Source organism: Pongo abelii, chromosome 4 (assembly GCF_028885655.2).
Source record: "Pongo abelii isolate AG06213 chromosome 4, NHGRI_mPonAbe1-v2.0_pri, whole genome shotgun sequence".
NCBI classification, from domain to species: Eukaryota; Metazoa; Chordata; class Mammalia; order Primates; family Hominidae; genus Pongo; species Pongo abelii.
The window spans coordinates 88,776,039-88,796,219 of record NC_071989.2 but is presented as its reverse complement, the minus strand read 5'-3'; the positions used below and the strand labels follow the sequence as shown (position 1 = coordinate 88,796,219).

At 42.9% G+C, this 20,181-nt stretch overlaps 1 protein-coding gene across 4 annotated transcripts in view; it reads right to left on the bottom strand.

The window, feature by feature from the left end:
• Window positions 1–20,181, bottom strand: part of RASGRF2 (Ras protein specific guanine nucleotide releasing factor 2) — a 281,177-nt gene that overhangs the window by 37,889 nt on the left and 223,107 nt on the right. For all 4 annotated transcript variants that reach the window (XM_054555687.2, XM_024246952.3, XM_054555686.2 and 1 more), the window contains one exon: window positions 11,579–11,685. In XM_054555687.2, coding sequence (XP_054411662.1) covers window positions 11,579–11,685 — 107 coding nt within the window. The remainder of the gene's footprint in view (window positions 1–11,578; window positions 11,686–20,181) is intronic.

Below are 20,181 nucleotides of genomic sequence, written 5' to 3'. Positions count from 1 at the left end.
AAATGACTCTGCATTTGAATGACTGCTAAAATTCAGCCCCTAGTTCTGAACAGCTGTGCATACAGGAATCTTTAAATACTGCCCCACAACCCCGGAATCAGATAGCTTCCAAGCTTACATCTTTATGCCCCAAAAGGGAATCAGTCAGTTTAAAAAGCACTTACCAGAAAAAAAGAGAATTTTTTTTTTCAGATGCTGTGTTTTCCATTAGGTAGGTGGTAAATTTATATGGATTGTCGTTTTCAAGAAAATGACAAAGACCAGAGGGAAAAAGAAAAGTCTGGAAGGGAATCCTTTTATTGCCAATATTTAAAACTGTATTTAACTTTCTTAAATAATGCCCTTTGCCAACAAAATTATCTTTGAGTTTAACTCTAATATAACTAGAAAGTAGTCTATTAGTTATACTTTTGTTTTTACCCTGATCCATAGGAGGGAAAAAGACTGATAAAGAAAGCTGGTGGGTGCATCCTTCCTTCCCCAAGGAGAAGATGCACTTAGAGTTACAGGAAGTAGCATCTTTGACATTCACCCAAGGAGAGACTTTATGCAAAGAGATTGGGAGCTGTAAGTTAGTGACATCTGAGAGCAGAGTGGAGAGGAGAGGAACACAAAGAGAAAGGCAACAGGCAAGGCAGAGCTGTGGGGCCTTGAGAACCAGTTGATAACACAAATGTTAAGTCAGGTCTTGGCATTCTGAGGCAGCTCTGAAGTGATGGAGAGCACTGGTCCAGACCTGGTCAGATCAAACAAGGACCAGGTGATGTCAGGACCATTGTTCCCCATGCTGAGGGTTGCATGCCACAGTCTCCAGAAATGCTTCCAAGGTCCAAGAGTGGTTACAAGAGTGGGGAGACAAATTAGGAAAAATAAAGGCTCTCCATGGCACTTGCATCAGAAAACTCTTACAACAGAGATAAGAAGCTATCGAAGTACATAAAATTCCATCAACGAAATCCATCCACAAAAGATTAAGGAATCCCACTAGTCCAATGGGGAAAACGTTTCGGTTTCGGCAGCTAATGAAAACGGAAAATCAGTGCCATTGAAGGCATGCTTCCTAAAAGCTTAAATCTAGCTTATGTTAGCTTAATAAATCCTGCTGTAAATGTCTCACTAAGGAGAGTTTAAAGGATAACAATAGGGATGTATAAAAAATAAGAAAAAACTTTGGTAAGTAGTTCAAAGAACTAGGATTTTCTTACTTGGTTGGTTGTTTGCCTGGACCAGAGAAAAAGAATAAAAATCTATCTTTGGAATTAAAAAAAAGAAAAGAAAATCTATATTTATCAGATAATAGTTTCTTACATTTCATATTTTCCAGAGAGATATGACAAATAATTCATTTGTGCATTATAACTCCACACAGATAATTTTGCCAATTTTACAAATGTGGAAACTAGCAAGCTAACAATGGAATCCAAACTAGTGTGCAAGTTTCCAGGTTTCTCTCCTCATCTGAGACCTTTTTGACCCAGGAATCTCTGAAGAACTGAAGTGAAATCTGATGCCTAAGGCATCTGTTCTGAGGGGAGGAGAGGGCAGCGGTCAGTAAAAGATCACAGCAGGACCCAGCACTGCTGTAAAAATAAGGGTCAGCCTATGTGTCCAGGAAATCAGAAGGGGCCAAAAGGAACTGAAGTTGCTGGCCTATTTAAATTAAATGGAGCATTCTCTATTTCATTTTGGCAGCTGTCATGGGGAATCTGTTTGTGAACAAACACTGGTGTGTGCCTGGTGGATGTTTGGGATCTCTTAGCTGAGATACACAGAGGTTGACCGTGTGTTGACAGCTAGAAGTGAATGGGTGCTGATAAATAATAAAAGGGTGAGACTGACCTAAAAAGTCCGTCGGGCGCAGTGGCTCACGCCTGTAATCCCAGCACTTTGGAAAGTTGAGGCGGGTGGATCACAAGGTCAGGAGTTCGAGACCAGCCTGGTCAATATGGTGAAACCCCGTCTCTACTAAAAATACAAAAAAAATAGCTTGGTGTGGTGGCGCATGCCTGTAATCCCAGCTACTTGGGAGGCCGAGGCAGGAGAATTGCTTGAACCTGGGAGGTGTAGGTTGCAGTGAGCCAAGATTGCGCCACTGCACTCCAGCCTGGAGACAGAGCAAGACTCTGTCTCCAAAAAAAAACAACAAAAAAAGTATATAGGCCATCGATTATCCTCTGACATGGTGATTGTATAAAATCATCTGTGGCTAGGCACAGTGGCTCATGCCTGTAATCCCAGCACTTTGAGAGGCGGAGGTGGAAGGATCACTTAAGGCAAGGGGTAGGTCAAGGCTATAGTGAGCCACGATCGCACCACTGCCCTCCAGCCTGGGTGACAGAACAAGACCCCCCATCTCTAAAAAAAAAAAAAAAGAAAGAAAAGAAAAGAAACACACACACACAGAAACAAACAAACAAAAAACCATAAAACACCATTTGCAAGGTTGAAGCAGTAGAGAACTCATTAGTCATTTAAAAACATTTCATAACTGCTAGCATCTCACATTGAGACTAAATTTTGTCTTCTTATTCCTGGTATCCCCATCAGTCCCACCATCTGGGGACATGCCCAGGAGCCTCGTGGCACTCTGTGACCCCTGAGCAGTGGGCAGCATCTCACCCACTTGTCAAGGTGGGATATCTAGGGTCTTGAGGCTTCAAGAACAGCGGGGGTTTCCTGGCCCTTCACCGCAGGCAGCTCTGACTGTACCTCCTGCAGGCAGGTGGCCTGGGGAGGCTGGCCGGGGCGTCTGCTGTCACCATCTCAGCCTGCGAGGTGCAGTGGTTGTCAGCAGGGGCAAAGCACTCCTCCCTGCACCAGCCTTTAGCAAGTACAAATCCTTTGAGCAACACAAAATAGACTCAGGGTCTAAAGTAACTTTCCTAAGGAAAGATTGAGAAACAGGGAAAGCATTGGCAGTGTTGACATGTGCTATTCTCACTGTCCTGAGTCAGAAGCGGGTTTTTATGCTTCACATTTTGAGCAGTCTGCATCTCAACAGTTGGCCTGTAAGATGGAGAGGCTGCGAGATTGGGGGTTCCCGGCAAGAACTGTGCAGCCAGACGGTGGGGACTGAAACCTGCTGCTGCCATTTGCTATTGGTGGAACCTGAGGGAAATGGTTCAGTCTGAGCTTCCATTTCCCCATCTGTAAAGCAGTGGTAATAATAATATTGACCTCCTCTCCCTCAAACAAGTGGAGTCATGGTAAGTGACTTAATATTTGAAAATGACTTAAAATAGTGTCTGATATAAAGTAAGTGATACAGTATTTTTTTTAAAAAAATTGGGTTTCTGTCATTCAGAATCCATCCTCACAGAGGAAGCTACCTACCTTCATTCTAAGAATCAGGTTCTCAAGTCACCCATAAAAGACCATGTGCCCTGTATCATACATAACTAAACTGATACCAAACTTCAGGCTGCTCCTAGATGACTTCTATGCAATTCAATGTTTCGTCCTCCTTGCTCAGAGTCCTAGTGACACACTTCTCCACTGGAAGTCTCATCCAGCCATGGTGAAGGCTTAGGGAAAGGGGCTTTTAAAGTCTTGAACTTCTTCAGGAAGTGGGGACAAGAAGCCCCATTCACAGCAGAGAGGCATCTTTCTCCTATAAAGATCTCAAAGGTCAGGGCCCCATATGCTGAGATTGCCTTGCAAATGGAAGAGAAGATCCGCTCTTTAAGGGGCAGAGACCAAGCCAGGAGTGTGATGGAAAAGTACCCTGTGGCTGACTGACATGAGCCCGGATGGACGAGGAGGGCAGGGCTGGAAGCAGGCCAGGAGCATCAGGAGAGGTGACAGCAGCTGCCTGCTCAATAGCTGGTTGTTTCTTTCGCTTTTCGTTCTCCTGCCTACACCGAAAATTCTGTGCTGTGTTTGTCCTGGCCCAACCTCCATTTCAGATTTGGAACAATGAACAAGAACAATGAACAAACCTGAACTCAGTGCTCTAATTCAACACTGAATGTTGTGTTTCACTAGGCAATGCCAAATAATCAACAAAAAAATTTAGAAGCCGCCCCTGTCATCTGTCAAAATAAGAAACGGAAGAGACGAACTATGTCCACTCACATTCTGGGAAAATCTGATCCCTGAGACCTTGAACGCACTAAGTAGAGGCCATCACACCGTCATGCACTTTTCCACCTTAACAAGTCAGAGGGCATGTCCCCACTTTACCTCAGACCTGGGACTGCAGCCCCAAAACCTAAACTCCGTGGGGCAGACGGATGCTCATTGGTTGGTTCCTTTACTGGGAAAGAGCCATGGTCTTCTCTGAGGTAACACCGACTCTGAGGTTACATACAGGTTTTGCTTTCCTCTCCACAAACCTAATATAGGTGTGCCCCCTTCAGCAGGCTTATTGCTGGAGTCATCGTGGAGACCACCCGGTTGGGTTCTTGTTTCAGAGGAATGAGGCACTGTGGGAGACTGGAAGGAATTTTGACAGCTGGGTCTGTTTCCCTATGGTACCTTTGAGTGGTCTAGAACTGTGCTGTTTATACTGTAACCATTAGTCACGTGGGACTATTAACATTTAATTCCACTCAATAACATTAAAACTCCAGCTTTTTAGCCACACTAGCTACATTCCAAGTGATGAATTAGCTGCATGTGGCTAGAGGCTACTGTACTGGGCACCATGACATAGAACATTTCCACCATCACAGCAAGTTTACCTGGGCGATGCTGACTGAACCCCTTTGAGACTTACGTGGTTCACTGGTCAAATGGGGGTAACAGCATTTGGCCTGCTTGAAGGTCTGGGTTTGGACCAGATGCCGCTTTCACAAGGTTATCTCTATCAAGAGCAGCATCTGCAGTGCTTTGAGCCTCCATCTGTAATGGCTACTCTGTATGTTTTAACTCACATAATCCTCACCCTCCCACAGAGGAAAAAGTGGCATTAATCCTCATTTTTACAGATGAAGAAATGGAGGCCTGGAGGAGCTAAATAGTTTGCTCAGACACAGCCAGTAAATGCCAGAGCAGGGATTTCCATCAAGATCACCCTAACTTCACAGCTCCAACAGGATTCGAAGTACCCCCAGCTCTGAGATCTCTGCTACAAAGACACATGAGGACTGAATTTAACTCCTACTGTGATTTTTGGAGATGTAAAAACTCTCACCTCAGCTGCTATGAGTGACTAGAGTGGGGTTGTGAGATCCTCTAATTCCTGTCTTCTACCTCAGACTATATTTATTTGTTAATTGTGTTATGACAGTGTCAGGGAACATATATTTTAATGAAAGAGTGATAAGGACTCTTTTGTGTGTGTGCGCATGTGCGTGTCTGTGTTTATAGGATAAAGTATATATAAAACCCTCTTATAATGGGAAAAGGGTGCATATATGTAAAACATACCATAAGCAATGCTAAATGTAAAAGAACAAATTGAGAGAAACGAATATCATTTGACAGATAAAGGATTTTGTCCTGAATATATAAAAAGCTCATAATGTCAATAAGAACAATACTAAAACTAATAGAGCATGAGGTAACACTCAGGAAGAGGGGCAGAGACTTGGAGGCCCCTCTCAGGTGCTGGAAATGTCCCAGATGTTGACATAGGTGGCAGTTATATGGGTATATACAGAGGCAGAAAGTCACTGACCTACACACTGAAGTTTATTGCCCTTTATATGTGGTATGTGATATTTCAATAAAAATGCCAAAAAGCATGTTAACTGAAATGTAAACCCTAGTTATTCATTATTCGCTAAAAATGTGTCTCTTTGTTCACCATAAAATGAATGTAAGAGAACTGGAGTGAGTTAGAAATATAACAGCTGAGCTATTTTGATAGATTTTGTGAAATTGCTTTCCCAAGGGACCCTAGACTCCCTGTATCAAAGTAATAATGGAATCATCAAATGGCATTACTGCTTCTTGCCAGTCCCAGTAAACCAGCTGATAGTCTATCCTTCCCCACCTGACATGGAGTTCTGGGCAGGTACCAATGTCTTTCAGTACTTTTTAGTTACAAGAATGGTGTCATTTCAACAGCCAAAATGTCCAGTCCAGTATATTCTTCAAAACTTCAGTCCAGCCTCCCTCTAGCCCTGGCGTGGGCTGCTTCCATCCTAGTGGCCTGCACAGGAGGCCCTTTCTGCTGTCTTCACCACCTCTCCACTAGCTGGCTATTGCTTCTGATCCTGCAGCTCAGGTCCAGGGGAAAGCAATAATTTAGTGTGATAGTGTAGGGGGAGCCCAGCCCTGGTTCTCTCTAGATGTGGCAGGTGGGCAGTGGCCAGCTTTTCCTGTGTGGGGCACTTTGGTGAGATTTTGGAGACCTCTCTGTGGGAGACTTAGGGCCAGCTCCCCTGACCCTGGCAATGTCTGTCCTCCTGTGAGTCATTTTCAACTCCCCCAGGCCCTGGGCTGCCAGTGGTCTGCTTCACCCAGCGTCTGTCTAATCACCCCTCCAGGCCGTCCTCTTGGGCAGGATGCAGGGCCATCCAGATTGGACTCCCCATGGACCCATCTGGTTCACTGAAACACATATGAATGCAGCTCACTCCTAGCATCCACCACTCTTCACTTTGCCCAGTGAGCACCTTTCACCTTAACAGGGGAGGCTAGCTGGGTGGTTTCCTTGAAGCATTTCCCATGTGGCTAGAAGTGAAAAGGAGGCATCTCCCCACCTTCCCCGTAGTGGTAGGGAACTTACACAGATGGCTCTCTCTGGAAATCTCCCTCTCCTTGACCTCTCCTATCTCAACTTCCCACAGGTGGGTGATCACAATTGCTAGCAGGATTGATTTCACAAGCTCTTAGCTGGTCTTGCTTAGGTGGCCTAGCCACTCCATTAAGGCCATGCAGGCTGTTGCTGCTACCTATTGTACCTGCCCCTGTGCCTTTGGTCCTCTGCCTGAAAGTCAGAAACAATCTGAAGAATTCGATTAAACAGCCGGCCACACACGTAATTACGTTAAGTACAGTGGCTGTTAGTGGGCATTTTCCCAATGGCTGGAAGCCCCTTGAGGTCAGAGACTGCCTGGATCTTGGTCACTCCCACACCTACCCCAATGTCTGGAACATTCTGGTGCCCAATTCTTATTAGTGAATGAATCAAGGAGGTGAGAAAACAGAAAAAGGAGTAGCAGTGTTCCTCTGTAAACTCCTTTGGGGAGGAGATTTTTATGTAGGTAGGTCATTTTTGTCTGATCTCATGTTTTAAAAACATTCCCCTAAGCCTACAATTAAGAAAATATGTGACTGTTTCATTCTCGGCCACTTGTCATTCAGACAGTACCCAGAGCCTGATGGCGCCAGTGGTAATCTGCAGACACAGCTGCAGCTCTTTTACCAGCGTCATTCATGGTCTGTGAAATTTCCTCGAATAAATGGACAGAGCATCTCTTCAGAATTGGTTGGTCAATACGATAATTGAGGAAAACAAAAATTGCTATAGATCATACGTGAAAGGCCTTCGACAGAATCTTGTGCACAGATCTGAAATGTCTATAGCCAGCCCCCATCCATCTGTCTGTGCACAGAGGACAAAAGCAATCACAGGAACATTTGGTTAATAGCACTACAGGTCTGACACCTGCAGGGACCTGGGAATTGTGTAAACGATATGTAAGGCCTCCCAGTAGGAGATGCTCAAGAAGCATGTAGACCTCTAATGAAAACACTTCCTTTACTTAGACTGTCTAAACACACAGCCCTGATTTCTGACCCATTAGTGATTACAGTCTCTGTCTGGGCTGACTTTGGAATCTTTAAAGGCTAGAAAATGACCTCCAGGAGAGAATGAACAATGTAAGCATTAAACTATGAATTCAAATTGACAAGTATTTACTGGGCATCTGCCATGTGTTCAGCATTGCAGAACTATGTGAACGGAGATGCAAAGATGAATGAGACAAGCAAGGAGCTTACAGGCTGGTTGTAGGGTGTTGAAATGTGCATCTCTCCTGTAGCCAAAAGGGATTTCATCACACACATCAATATCATGCTTTATGCTTAATTCAACATCACCTTTAACTTCATCACATCCTTCGGAGAGGTACAGCAGGGATGGTTGTTCTCATTTTCAGAAGAGGAAACTAACACCCGAAGAGGTGGAGAGACCAGCTTGGGGTCCCATAGGAGCTACAGTGGCAGAGCTGGAGTAAGAACACTGGTCCCCTGACTCTGGGCTGCTGTTGCCTCTGCTGATTGATAGACAAGGCACATGAGAGAAACCCAGCTTGGGCCTGTGGCTTCACTTTCAACTTAAAAGGCAACAAATAGTGAGAAGGTATAACAAAATCAGGAGCAATAGGCCAGAATGTATTCACATAGGAAGATTTTTAGAACCCCCTAAAAATGGAACATCCTAGCCTCCCCAAATATCAACTAAAGAAAAAACTAGAAGGCTCCAGAAGATGAAATGCTATCTCCTAGCACCACATGGGGTAGAGTTAGGAGGTGACGTCCTGGGGCATTCTTATTTCTCTGGAGAACCAACCCCTATCCCCATACTTCTGCAACTTTTTAATTCTCCTGAATAAAGCGCAGGGTAGTACCTGCCAATGTTAGTTACCTTTGATGAGAAATGAGAAATAATTACATGATGTCGAATACTCTGTGGTAGCCTTGATTCTCTACATTTGTGGGTAAATCTACATCTTGATTGATGTAGATCTACAGCTTTTCTGTTTCTAGAAATCGAAGTAGCCTCCCTGGGTAGTTCACCATGTGAGAAAAAATGTAATTGTTACCATGCTTGGCTGTAGTTTTGAGATGAGTACAACTTCCTACTCATTTTTTAAAAGCTACTGATTCAAAATAATCAGGTTGCTACAATAATGCTATATTCTTCCTCAACTAGTACAAAGTGGACTCAACTAGTACAAAGTGAATCAGATAATTAAAAATCATCGTATCCAAGCCCTTCGCTTTATCATGTGAAAACCAAAGACAATAAGGGTGAGGGTTGGTTGACAGTTGGATTATAGCACAGGTTTTCAGACCAGCAGTCACATCTATAGCTACATGCTGCCTTGGGAGAGTAAAGACCTGCAGATAAACTTGGATAAAGATACCAAGATGGGCTGTTACTCTGAAAGCACCATAACAGTCAGCTTGCTTAGGCTCTATGAAGCCAGGGCCGCCTTCACATCTTCTTAATGAAATGGCCCAGGCTAGGCCCCCAGTTGGTGAGAGGAGGCAGTATGCACACAATGAGGCCCGAAGACTGTGAGCTGAGAGCAGCTCTGTCTATTTGAACCATTTACCAATCCATCAACAAGAGCCTGCCTTCACTTGCTCACATCACCCATTGTGGAGGCCAAATGATTACTAGGCAGCCATAAGTGAGTCAGTAGAAGGCAGAAAGGGAATCTGGACACTCAAGCCAGCGAAAAAGCAAAAAAATGCCCTGAAGCAATTCCCATTAAGTGGAAATTTCACAGAAATGTCCTGCACATGGTCCTGTACTCATACAGAGAGGATGAGGAAGGTGACAGGAGATGCACATGACAAGATTGCACCAGGGCACTGATAACCAGCCATAGAGCCCTGAGGCCCACTCACGCATGCAGGGGAGGTAAGGAAAGACCTTATGGGAAGAACTTCCTTGGGCACATCAGTGAACGAAATAGCCAGAGTCTGTATTTTACCCAATGGTGAGGTCAGAAGAGAAGACTGGATCCCTGAGCTATTTACATCACTCACCTATGCCCCTGCTGGAGGGAGAGTCTGAGGAGCTGGGATCCCTCTAACTGGAATTGGAGATGGACAAGCTTGCTCACGTATAAGCACAGCTGCAGTCACTCAGGTCGCAAAGCATCTGAACCGTCTCAACAATTCAGCTGCCAAATCAGGTGGCAAACCTTACTGTAAAACTCTTTATTGTAAAGGGCTTCCATACAGTAATCTCTCCCCATCTATGAATTTTTTTTTACCAAAAATAAAAAACTCCCAGCATCCTGTCATTTGCTTTGTGGTACTTTTGTAGCTACTGTAAAAATTATATGTGAATTGGGAGGGATTCCTGTTTGACATAATTAGAAAAAGAGGGCACTGGGGATTGAGAAAAGGGAAGTAAGGTGGTTAGGGAAGCAAGGCTGGAGGGCTCTGGGGAGAAGATTTGGAAGGGAGGAGGGGAGCTGAGGCCAGAGGAGAGAACCAGCTTAGCCTTGTCTAAGATGCAAGGCTACTTTGCATCTTAGAAGCCACTGTGGGCCCCAGGAATTAACTGTCAAGATTCTTGAGAAAAAAATCAGAGAGGAATAAGATGGACCATCAGACAGTGGAAAAACTGTAAATGCTAAAACTCGTTATAGTGTTTTATCTGCAGTGAGGCAAAATGGATTTACCAGCAGCTCACTGAGACTACAGGGAAAAGAGATTAGACATTTCTCATGCGCTAAGGATGGTTCTTGGAATTTGAATCATAAAGGATTAAATTTTTTCTATTTATTTAAGATGTGTAAGATGGAATGTTTACATTATTTAGTATGCTATCTTTATTACTTTAATTAATATTTAAGAACTTTTATGGGCTGACTTGTGGTGAGGCTTAAATGCCACTTTTCCTAATTAGTAAATTTCCTTACCACAGGGGTTTCAGGAGCCTGCCCTCATGGTGACCCTATTGAACAGACTGTCACTACCGAGGACCACGCAGCAGACACGTGATGGGCTCTGTGAATATAGTAGCAAAAACTGCAATTACTTTGGCACCAACCTAATCATAAAGACCTGGGAATACCTCCCCACGGGAGTGCCATTTATAACACACGATTCTCATTAGCAGACTGACAATTTGATTGTATTTCTTTTAATATATGCTGCACATGTTCTTCTCTGAGCCAGGCAGGGCCCATTCTCTCTCTCAAACGCTCCTTGCAGGGTGCCAGGCAGGTGGTTGTCCAGGAGGGCCTGGTATGTGGCAGTGGGTAAGAAAAGCATTATGCATGCATCACATCGGGGGGACAACCTGACTTGTTTTGTGAAAGGGGAATAAATTCTACAAACGTGCACTGAAAACACATAAACAGATAACAAGTGGGTGTCCTGTCAGTGTAACACAATTTAAAAACAGCATTGGGAACCAAAACATCAAAGGGCATGAGGCAAAATATCTCCAGAATCAGGCCCAGAAAGCACTCCCTGACCAGATCCCAGAGTGTTATTTACCTCCAGGGGGACCGTGAGGTTTGTGTCTAGTTGGGTGGGGGGGGGCGGGGATACCACTGCAGCTGGCAGCCTCTCAAGCATAGCTCCACTTACAGAGGAGACCCTGTGAAAGGTGCTCCCAGGGTAGGTGGCACAGTACAGTGGCCTTGCTGTGGCTCAGGTGCCCATGGGTGAGTGCTGTTTCCTCAGAAGATGCGGGGACAGGGGAGCCCCGTTTCACTGTGTCATGTAATTTGCAGATCTGAAACAGTGGATGTTGGCAAGACACTTGTGTCTGCTTTGATCTGTATGCCTAGCCTATTTCTTCCCTTCCTAAGTTCCAGTGTCAAGGTTTCACACTGAACTCCAAAGAATCGGGAGGTGTTTTACATGTGTCACGACTTAAAAAGATGATTTTTTAAAAAATCCTAGAAAGTAATTAATGAGGGCACTGACTTACCTGTGCGTGCTTTGAGACCCAGTGACGGAGGACATTCAGAACTCGATTGGTAGCCGTTCTCCGTATAATAAACTCTTTATCACATGTTCTCTCGGTGTTGTTAAAGCCTTAGGAGGAAAAGAAACACACACGTGTTGTAGTTAAAGCCACTCTCCAGGGACCTGGAAAAGGTCATATATTTTAGGACATTGGTTAACGAAACTCACAGATGACACTTCTTGGCAGAGAGGTGCGCGTGGCTTCAGACTGTTGTGAATTCCGCTCACCTATTACAGTCTCAGCAGCAAGGCCCTCGTGCGGTTACAGGTGCAATTAAATAAATAATGCGCACATATTTATTGAAGGCCACTGATTAAAGCTAAAGCTGCTCTCCTGACACCTCCATTTATGCCTGTCTTGCTCTATAATACAAAGCCAAGAAGGAATTTTAAGCAAGTATTTGAGTCAGCATTAATTTACACTTTTGCCTCAAAGTAACTGCACAACCGATAACATTTTCAATATCTGTAGATGAATTAGGCCATATCTTGGCTCATGGATGATTCAAACACTTTACTGTGCATGAAGCAGTATAGCATCACGGCTAAGAATGTGTATTTAAAAAATACTGCAAGAGTAGATCTTAAATGTTTTCACCACACACACACAAATAGTAAATATGCCAGGTGATAGATTCGTTAGTTTGGTTTGATCATTCCACGACATAAACCTATATCAAAGCATCACATTGTACCCCCATAAGAATATAATATCTACAATTATTATTTGTCAATTAAAAAGGAAATTTACAAAAACCCCATGGATTCCACAACCAGACTGCCTGCTCTCAAATCACCGATCTCCCACCCTGGCAAATTAGGTCGCCTCTCTGGTGACTGGTTTCCCACGTTCCTCATGAGATAATAAGCGTACCTACCTCATAGAGTTGTTGTGGGATTAAGACTTTTAATACATGCTAAACATTTAAAATGGCACTTGCACAGCAGTGAGACTGTAATAAACGTTAGCTATGATTACAATTCAATCTTGATTCACTGAGTCTTCTCTGCGCTGGCTAATGTCTCTATCTCGGCTACCTTTTCATTATCAAGAAAACATTTTAATATTTTTCCATTGACACCTTGTTTTAAAAGATTCTGCCTTCCAAGCACAACAAAATCACATTTCCTTTAAACATCAATTAAAGCCTTATAGAACTTCAGTGGCAAACTTCTTGAAAGAGTTGTTTAGGCTGGGCACAGTGGCTCACGCCTGTAATCCCAGCACTTTGAGAGGCCAAGGCGGGTGGCTCATGAGGTCAGGAGATCGAGACCATCCTGGCTAACACGGTGAAACCTGGTCTCTATTAAAAATACAAAAAATTAGCCGGGCGTGGTGGCGGGCGCCTGTAGTCCCAGCTACTCGGGAGGCTGAGGCAAGAGAATGGCGTGAACCCAGGAGGTGGAGCTTGCAGTGAGCCGAGATCGTGCCAATGCACTCCAGCCTGGGAGACAGAGCAAGACTCCGTCTCAAAACAAACAAACAAACAAACAAAAAACAGTTGTCTATACTCACTGATTCAACTTCCTCACTTCCTATTCTCTCTACATCCTACTCTAAGCTTCTTATCCCATCTCAGCAACAAAACAGCTCCCATTTAAGGTCCTATCAATAACTTTCATGTCCCTATATCCAGGGGACAGGCTATAATCTCTCCGTGGGAAATCTCTTCTAGGCCTACCACTTAAATGATTACCTACAAGCAAATTAGTCATATATTTATATCTCCAGATCTCTTCTCTGAGTTCCAGATCCATATATGCAATATCTAGTTGTCTCAATTTTCCTGTTATATGTTTCAAACACACTTCAAACTTGATATGTCCAATAAATAAATAAATAAATAAATAAATAACCAATGGCCTTTACACCAAACTTTGTCTTCTTCTAGTGTTCCCTATCTCAGTAAAGAAATACCATCCTCCCTCCAGTTATGTAAACCTGAAACTTTGGAATTATTCCTGTCATATCTTTCTGCTGTTTCCTAATAATTTTATCTGCTATATAAATCTCAAATCTGTCCCATGTCTTCCCATCTACATAACCAAAACTGGGGCTGAGCTACCAGCAACTCTGTCTACTGTAATAGCCTCTGGTCTCCTGTAACAGCCTCCCAACTGGTCTCTACTCTCACTCTTGCCTCCTCAAATTTGTTTTCCTCGCTGAAGTCAGAAAGATCTTTAGGCTCTTAGAAAGAAAATTACGATATGTTCTTCCAGTGTTTAAAGCTCTTTAGATGGCTCTTATGATAAATACAAAACTCTTGACACAAACTACAAGGTCTTTGGTGGTTTAGCCCTAGCTCCTCTCAGTCTTTTCTGAAACCATATTTTTCTCTTCTTCTTCCATCTCACCACACTTCTTTTTAGTCATTCATCCTTACCCCAGGGCCTTTGCACATACTGCTACATATCTGAAACAATTATCACTCCTCTTTTCACTTAGTGAAAGCCACTCTTGTTTCCAATTTCACTTCTCCAAATGAGCGCTTTCCAGCCTGAATTGGACAAAGCCCCCATTACATATCTCACAGCACCATACACATCTACTTTATGGTACTTAGCACATTTGAAATTTTACACTTATTGATGTGATTATCAGATTAATATTTGTGTCATCCATGAAGACAGGGATCTAGTACGATCTTGCTGGGCACGAGCACCTGTCTGGCACATAGCAGAAGCTGTATACAATATACATTTGCAGAAAAATGAAAGCCTAGATAGTATGAACTTACTAAGTTTTATTGCATGATATATGACTGTAAGGATACCCGAGTGAATGACTGAAAGAATAATTCTCGGAGCTTACGAGTGAGTTAAGAGAAAAAAAAATCTCTAAGTTTCTAAAGGCCAGAGGCCCCTTCTCCTTACTCCTCTTCGAATGTAGACAGGCATCTTCCACCCACCAGTGGACATTTTAATTCTGTCAGAGGATGGTGATGATGTGTTCTTGGCAGAGTAAGTATCTTGGGAAAAAAATCTTTTGTTATTAAAACAGAAATTCTGAGTAGAATATAACAAATATCCTTCTAAATGCATAGCTGAGTTCTCAAGAAAGTAAGGAATTTTCCATGGTCAAACACACAGAGGGATCTGAAAAGCAGAACCAAGTCTCTGAACTGATGCTGGCTGTCCTGAGGGGAGGCGAGGCTATCAGTAACATGGTGTTTGGATCGTAACATCCACATGGTTCAGGAGAAGAAGCCCCAGGGCCTTCATGAAGTGGGAATGGGGAGATGGGAACTGAGACTCCCACATAAACCTCGAACTCTCAAAGGACCACCCCTCTGTAAAAGAATGTAACAGGGAAAAAATTTATCCTACCTGCAAAAGGAGACTACTAAGAAACTTGTCTGCCTCTGCCTCAGTGGGGTTGTGGGAGAAGGTGGAAACATTCTCCTCGAGAACAGATCATCACAGCCCACCTCCTGCAGGCCAGAGGCTCAGGTTGAATCACTATTGTGTGGTATAGCCATCTAATGAGAAGTTAAAATAAAAAGTGGCCTAGGCCAGTGATAACCCTGAGGACCCCACCAAAAGCACATGCAAAACCTCTGCCGAGGAACACACATCTCAGCCTGCACTGGATCACCATGGAGAAAGCCCTTGAAGAAGAGCTCACAATCCAAAATTACAAAACACACAAACCGTCCACATCAGCAAGGATCAGTAGGCACAGGGATCAGGAACCTGATGCTCCCCACCCCACCCCTCCATTATCACCGCCAAGAATTTCAGATACGAGAACTATTAGATAGCTCTAATTTGAACATACAGTATGTATTCCACATGTGAGATATTAATACAATAGATTCTCCTGGATTATGGAGAATTGGGTTATGCTGCGCATGTGAAAGATGTCTAAAGCCCCCCAAATATTTGCTATTTTCTTTTCCAGAAAATGGTACAAGGACTTCTTGGGGGTGGATCTATGATTTTAGGACAGAATGGCTTCCACATGGTTACTGCCACCAATTAGCAGTGTAGTCCATATTTAAATTAAAATATGTTGTCCAAGTAGCTCTCCATTTAGGTGGTGATTTGCAGCAGACACTCTGGCAACTTGTAGAAAATTGTTCACATAGCTTTATAGACTGTGAAAAGTGGTGAGATAGGCATGTCTGATTGGAAGCATGTTGGCATGGACCTCGATGTCTATGTCATAGCAAGAACGCACGATCAGCTTCACAGATGACAGCGCAGTTAAAACAACCACAGCTAATGAGTATACAGCACCCCCTTTTACAAAAAATGATCAAACTGCTACAGGCATATCTCTCGGAGAGATGACATCTGGTTTGGGGCATTTCTAAATTGTCCTAAAGGGCATTTGGGACAAATTAGGAATTAAGAACGCCATTTCAGTGATGCATCATTTTTCGTTTCATACAAATGGGACATAATCTGTCCAACAGCATCAGTGTTATCAATGTGCTTTGCTTTGCCCAGTAGATATTTTTCTTTTTCCTTTTTTTTTTTTTTTTTTTTGAGACGGAGTTTTGCTCTAGTTGCCCAAGCTGGAGTGCAATGGCACAATCTCCGCTCACTGCAACCTCCACCTCCCGGTTTCAAGTGATTCTCCTGCCTCAGCCTCCTGAGTAGCTGGGATTACAGGCATGTGCCACCATGCCCAGCTAATTTTTTTTCATTTTTAGTAGAGACGGGGTTTCTCCATGTTGGTCAGGCCGGTCTTGAACTCCCGACCTCAGGTGATCTGCCCACCTCAGCCTCCCAAAGTGCTGAGATTACAGGCATGAGCCACTGCGCCCAGCCCCAGTAGATATTTTTCTAAAGAACTGTAGGCAAGATAAAATCATGTAACTGGTTTGTATACTACTGTGCACTTGGATTACAACTGGATTTCTACTCTTTGGTTGCTGTTATGGAAAGATCATTAAGATTTACTGCTGCTTTGTGCCAGGTGCTTTGCTAGGAGCTTTACAAGTGGTCTATAACTTAACCCTCACAACCAAGGCAATAATAACAATTGCCATTCATCACATGCCCACCAAGTGCTAAGTATAGTACCATAAGTAATGCGGCTTCTTCAACATAAGAGCAACTGCATAGGTTAAACATTGTTATCCCAATTTGCAAGCAAAGAAACAGGAAACCAAAGAGGCTAAGAAACTTGGCAAAGGTCACAGAACTAAGAAGTGTGAGAACCAGGATTTGAGCCCAGGTCTGTCCATTTCTAAAACTAGAGTGCTCTTAATTACACCCCAGTGCCAGGATCCAAAGTGGAAGCCTTAAATTCCTCTTGCAAGTTAGTAAACCAACACTTAAAGGTACAAGAGAAGATGCTATTTGGATATTTGGAGAAAGAAAATGCTTTCCTTTTCATTCTATCTCTCTTCTAAATTTTGAAGTGTGAGAGCATGACACCACTATTAAATAGACAGATACGTTTCATATTGTCATGGATTTTAAGGCAAAACCTTTACTTATCTAATGGGAACTTAGATTTCCTCAAAATGTGCTCTTTTCCCAAACTCATCACATTTCTTATGTGACAATTATGTGGACCAGAGCTTTTCTTAGTGTGGATTGCAATAAAAAAGTTTGAAAGTGACTGATACAGACAATCTGATTACTAGCACTATGTTTAAAGAATCTGCATTAATTTCCCTGAAATCCTGGGTAACCAAGTTTGTGCTTTGCTATGAAACATGCTGAGGAAAAAGCAGAATATGCTTCTCCTCTTGTCACTGTGCCTGCTTTGCTCTGTCGCCAAATTCTCTCTTCATTATCTCCCTGATCCTCCAGCCTCTCTGCCTCTGCCTGATTCCTTGGTTCCTCTTTTCTAGGGTTGTCCCCATTCAGTTCTCACCCTCTTGGGGACATGCCCTATCTTGTGGTTTTTCTATACCTTCCAACCTGACACCTCCAGTTCCAACAGTACCCCAAACTCCTCATTTCAAACTTCCTATTAGACATGCCCATATTAATGACACATTCTCCTCTCCTAAGAAACGTATCTAAAAACCAAGTGTATGTGTCTTTCCTTCCAACTGCTCCCCAATCTAACTTTCCCATTGGCTTCACGGGATAGCCATGGTTTCAACCTCTCAGGTGGGACACCTTACTCTTCTGTGTCTCTCCTTGCTTTTTCTCATTCAGTCAATAAATTCGGTGAACTTTTGGTAGCACCTGTTAGATTTATCCCTTCTTTTCCATTCTTCTGCCGCCATGCTGTGTGCTACACATATGGGTTGCAGTTATTGTCTCCGAGATATTCTTCCTTTCTTCATTCTCTCTGTTCTTATATTTTCCTTCTATCCACAATTCAATTATTCAATCAGTACCTATAAAGCACCTACTACGTTCCAGATACTGTGTAGGTGCTGACTGAACAAAGGGAGAGGCTCCCTGCTCTCGTGAAGTTTGCTTTATAAAGCAGGAGGAGATGGCCTTCAAACAAGTAAGACGCCAAATTTACAAAACTCAAAACCCTGGAAATGAGTAAGGTGCCTATCTCTTCCAGAATAATATTTCCAAATCCCCTTTAATTTGTTACTCCTCCAACTCAAGTACTTCTCATGTCTCCCTATTGCCCATCGAACCAATCTAGAACATTTTCCTAGACATGTTGAGGTTAAGTAACTTGTTTAAGGTTACACATCTAGTAAACTGAAAATAGCTGGTCAATGCAGACAAGCAGATTTTCCATACATACATCATGGTAACAGTGTTCACTGAGTCTATGAATTGACATACTGTTTCTGGAGAGATGATTTAGGATAACAGTTATGATTATGGAAGCTCAACTTTAGTCTGGATAGGGCAGGACATTTGGTGTAGTAATCTACTAGTATATTCAACTGCTTCTAAACTACTTCCATATTTATTTGTTTATTTATTTTTTTGAGTCAGAATCTTGCTCTGTCACCTAGGCTGGAGTGCAATGGCACAATCTTGGCTCACTGCAACCTCTGCCTCCCAGGTTCAAGCAATTCTCCTGTCTCAGCCTCTCAAGTAGCTGGGATTACAGGCACCCACCATCACACCTGCCTAATTTTTTGTATTTTTAGTAGAGATGGGGTTTCACCATATTGGCCAGGCTGGTTGCGAACTCCTAACCTCAGGTGATCCACCTGCCTTGGCCTCCCAAAGTGCTAGGATTACAGGCATGAGCCACTGCGCCTGGCCTAACTGCTTCTATCTTAATGGAGTACAGTTGGCAATCTTTTATTTTCAAGGTACAGAAAATCCAACTCAAACTGGCGTGGAGTAGAAAGGGAATTGCCATTTCACATATCTGGAGACAGTGATAGTTCTAGATTCAGATCTCATTTGATTCAGAAGCACATGATGTCATTTCTGTCCCACTGCCAAGCAGAAAAGATGGGTAAGGCTTTGCTAGTTTTATAATCTCACCACACATCATCCAGAGGATGAGAGGGCATTCTTTCTGGAAACTTCCACTGAAGATAGAGGAAGTTTCTATCCCAGGGCCCCCAAACAAATCTTTGCATTTTGCTGACATAAACTGCATCATAGGCCTTCTATAAACTCATCATTTCACAATGGTAGGGATAAGGGGTGGTAAGTTCCCACTCAAAGTACATGGCCAGAATGTGAAGGGGCAGTTTCTTAAGGGTGTCATTGGCAAGATGCTAATGAGGCAATGAACAAATATGCCTCAGAGTGGATTTGTTTGTCTGTTTTTACCTTTCTATAAGTGTGTTCTTATCCTTCAGTTTTTACGTTCATCTCCTTACTCAGGTTAACCTGAGATTTTCTCTAAGTGCAATTAACTGTAACAATAAAAACACACACACACACACATCCTTGTAGACGAGGGAAAGCAGCTCAGCAGATCTATGATTATTTGTGATGAAAAATACATGAAGAATGGTAAAATCAATATCTTTGCTTTCATCTTTCAAGGAAATCAGTAATTAAAACTGTCAACTAAATTGTTCTCATAGATTTTTTTAAACAACATGTGTTGTTTAGGGTTTTTTTTTGAGTTTTTTTATTTTTTTTTATTATTATTATACTTTAGGTTTTAGGGTACATGTGCGCAATGTGCAGGTTAGTTACATATGTATACATGTGCTATGCTGGCGCGCTGCACCCACTAACTCGTCATCTAGCATTAGGTATATCTCCCAATGCTATCCCTCCCCCCTCCCCACCCCACAACAGTCCCCAGAGTGTGATGTTCCCCTTCCTGTGTCCATGTGTTCTCATTGTTCAATTGCCACCTATGAGTGAGAATATGCGGTGTTTGGTTTTTTGTTCTTGCGATAGATTCTTAAAGGAATGATTATGTTTTGAATTTAAAATGAAACTTATTGAGAACCTTTGTGTATTATTTATTTTAATTCCCATAATTCCATAAAAACATATTCCTTGTTTTTACAGGTGAGGAAACTGAGCCTCAGAGAAGTCCAACATCCACCTAAGGTCACAGATGGTAAAAAAGCCAGGATTTATGAGCAGATAAATGCCTTTAAAATGCAGGCTCCTCCCACTGACACATACCACCTGCGTGCCAACTCATGAGGAGCAGCAAGTTGTTCCTGTTGATTCTGTGTAGTTATCAGCCCTCCCATC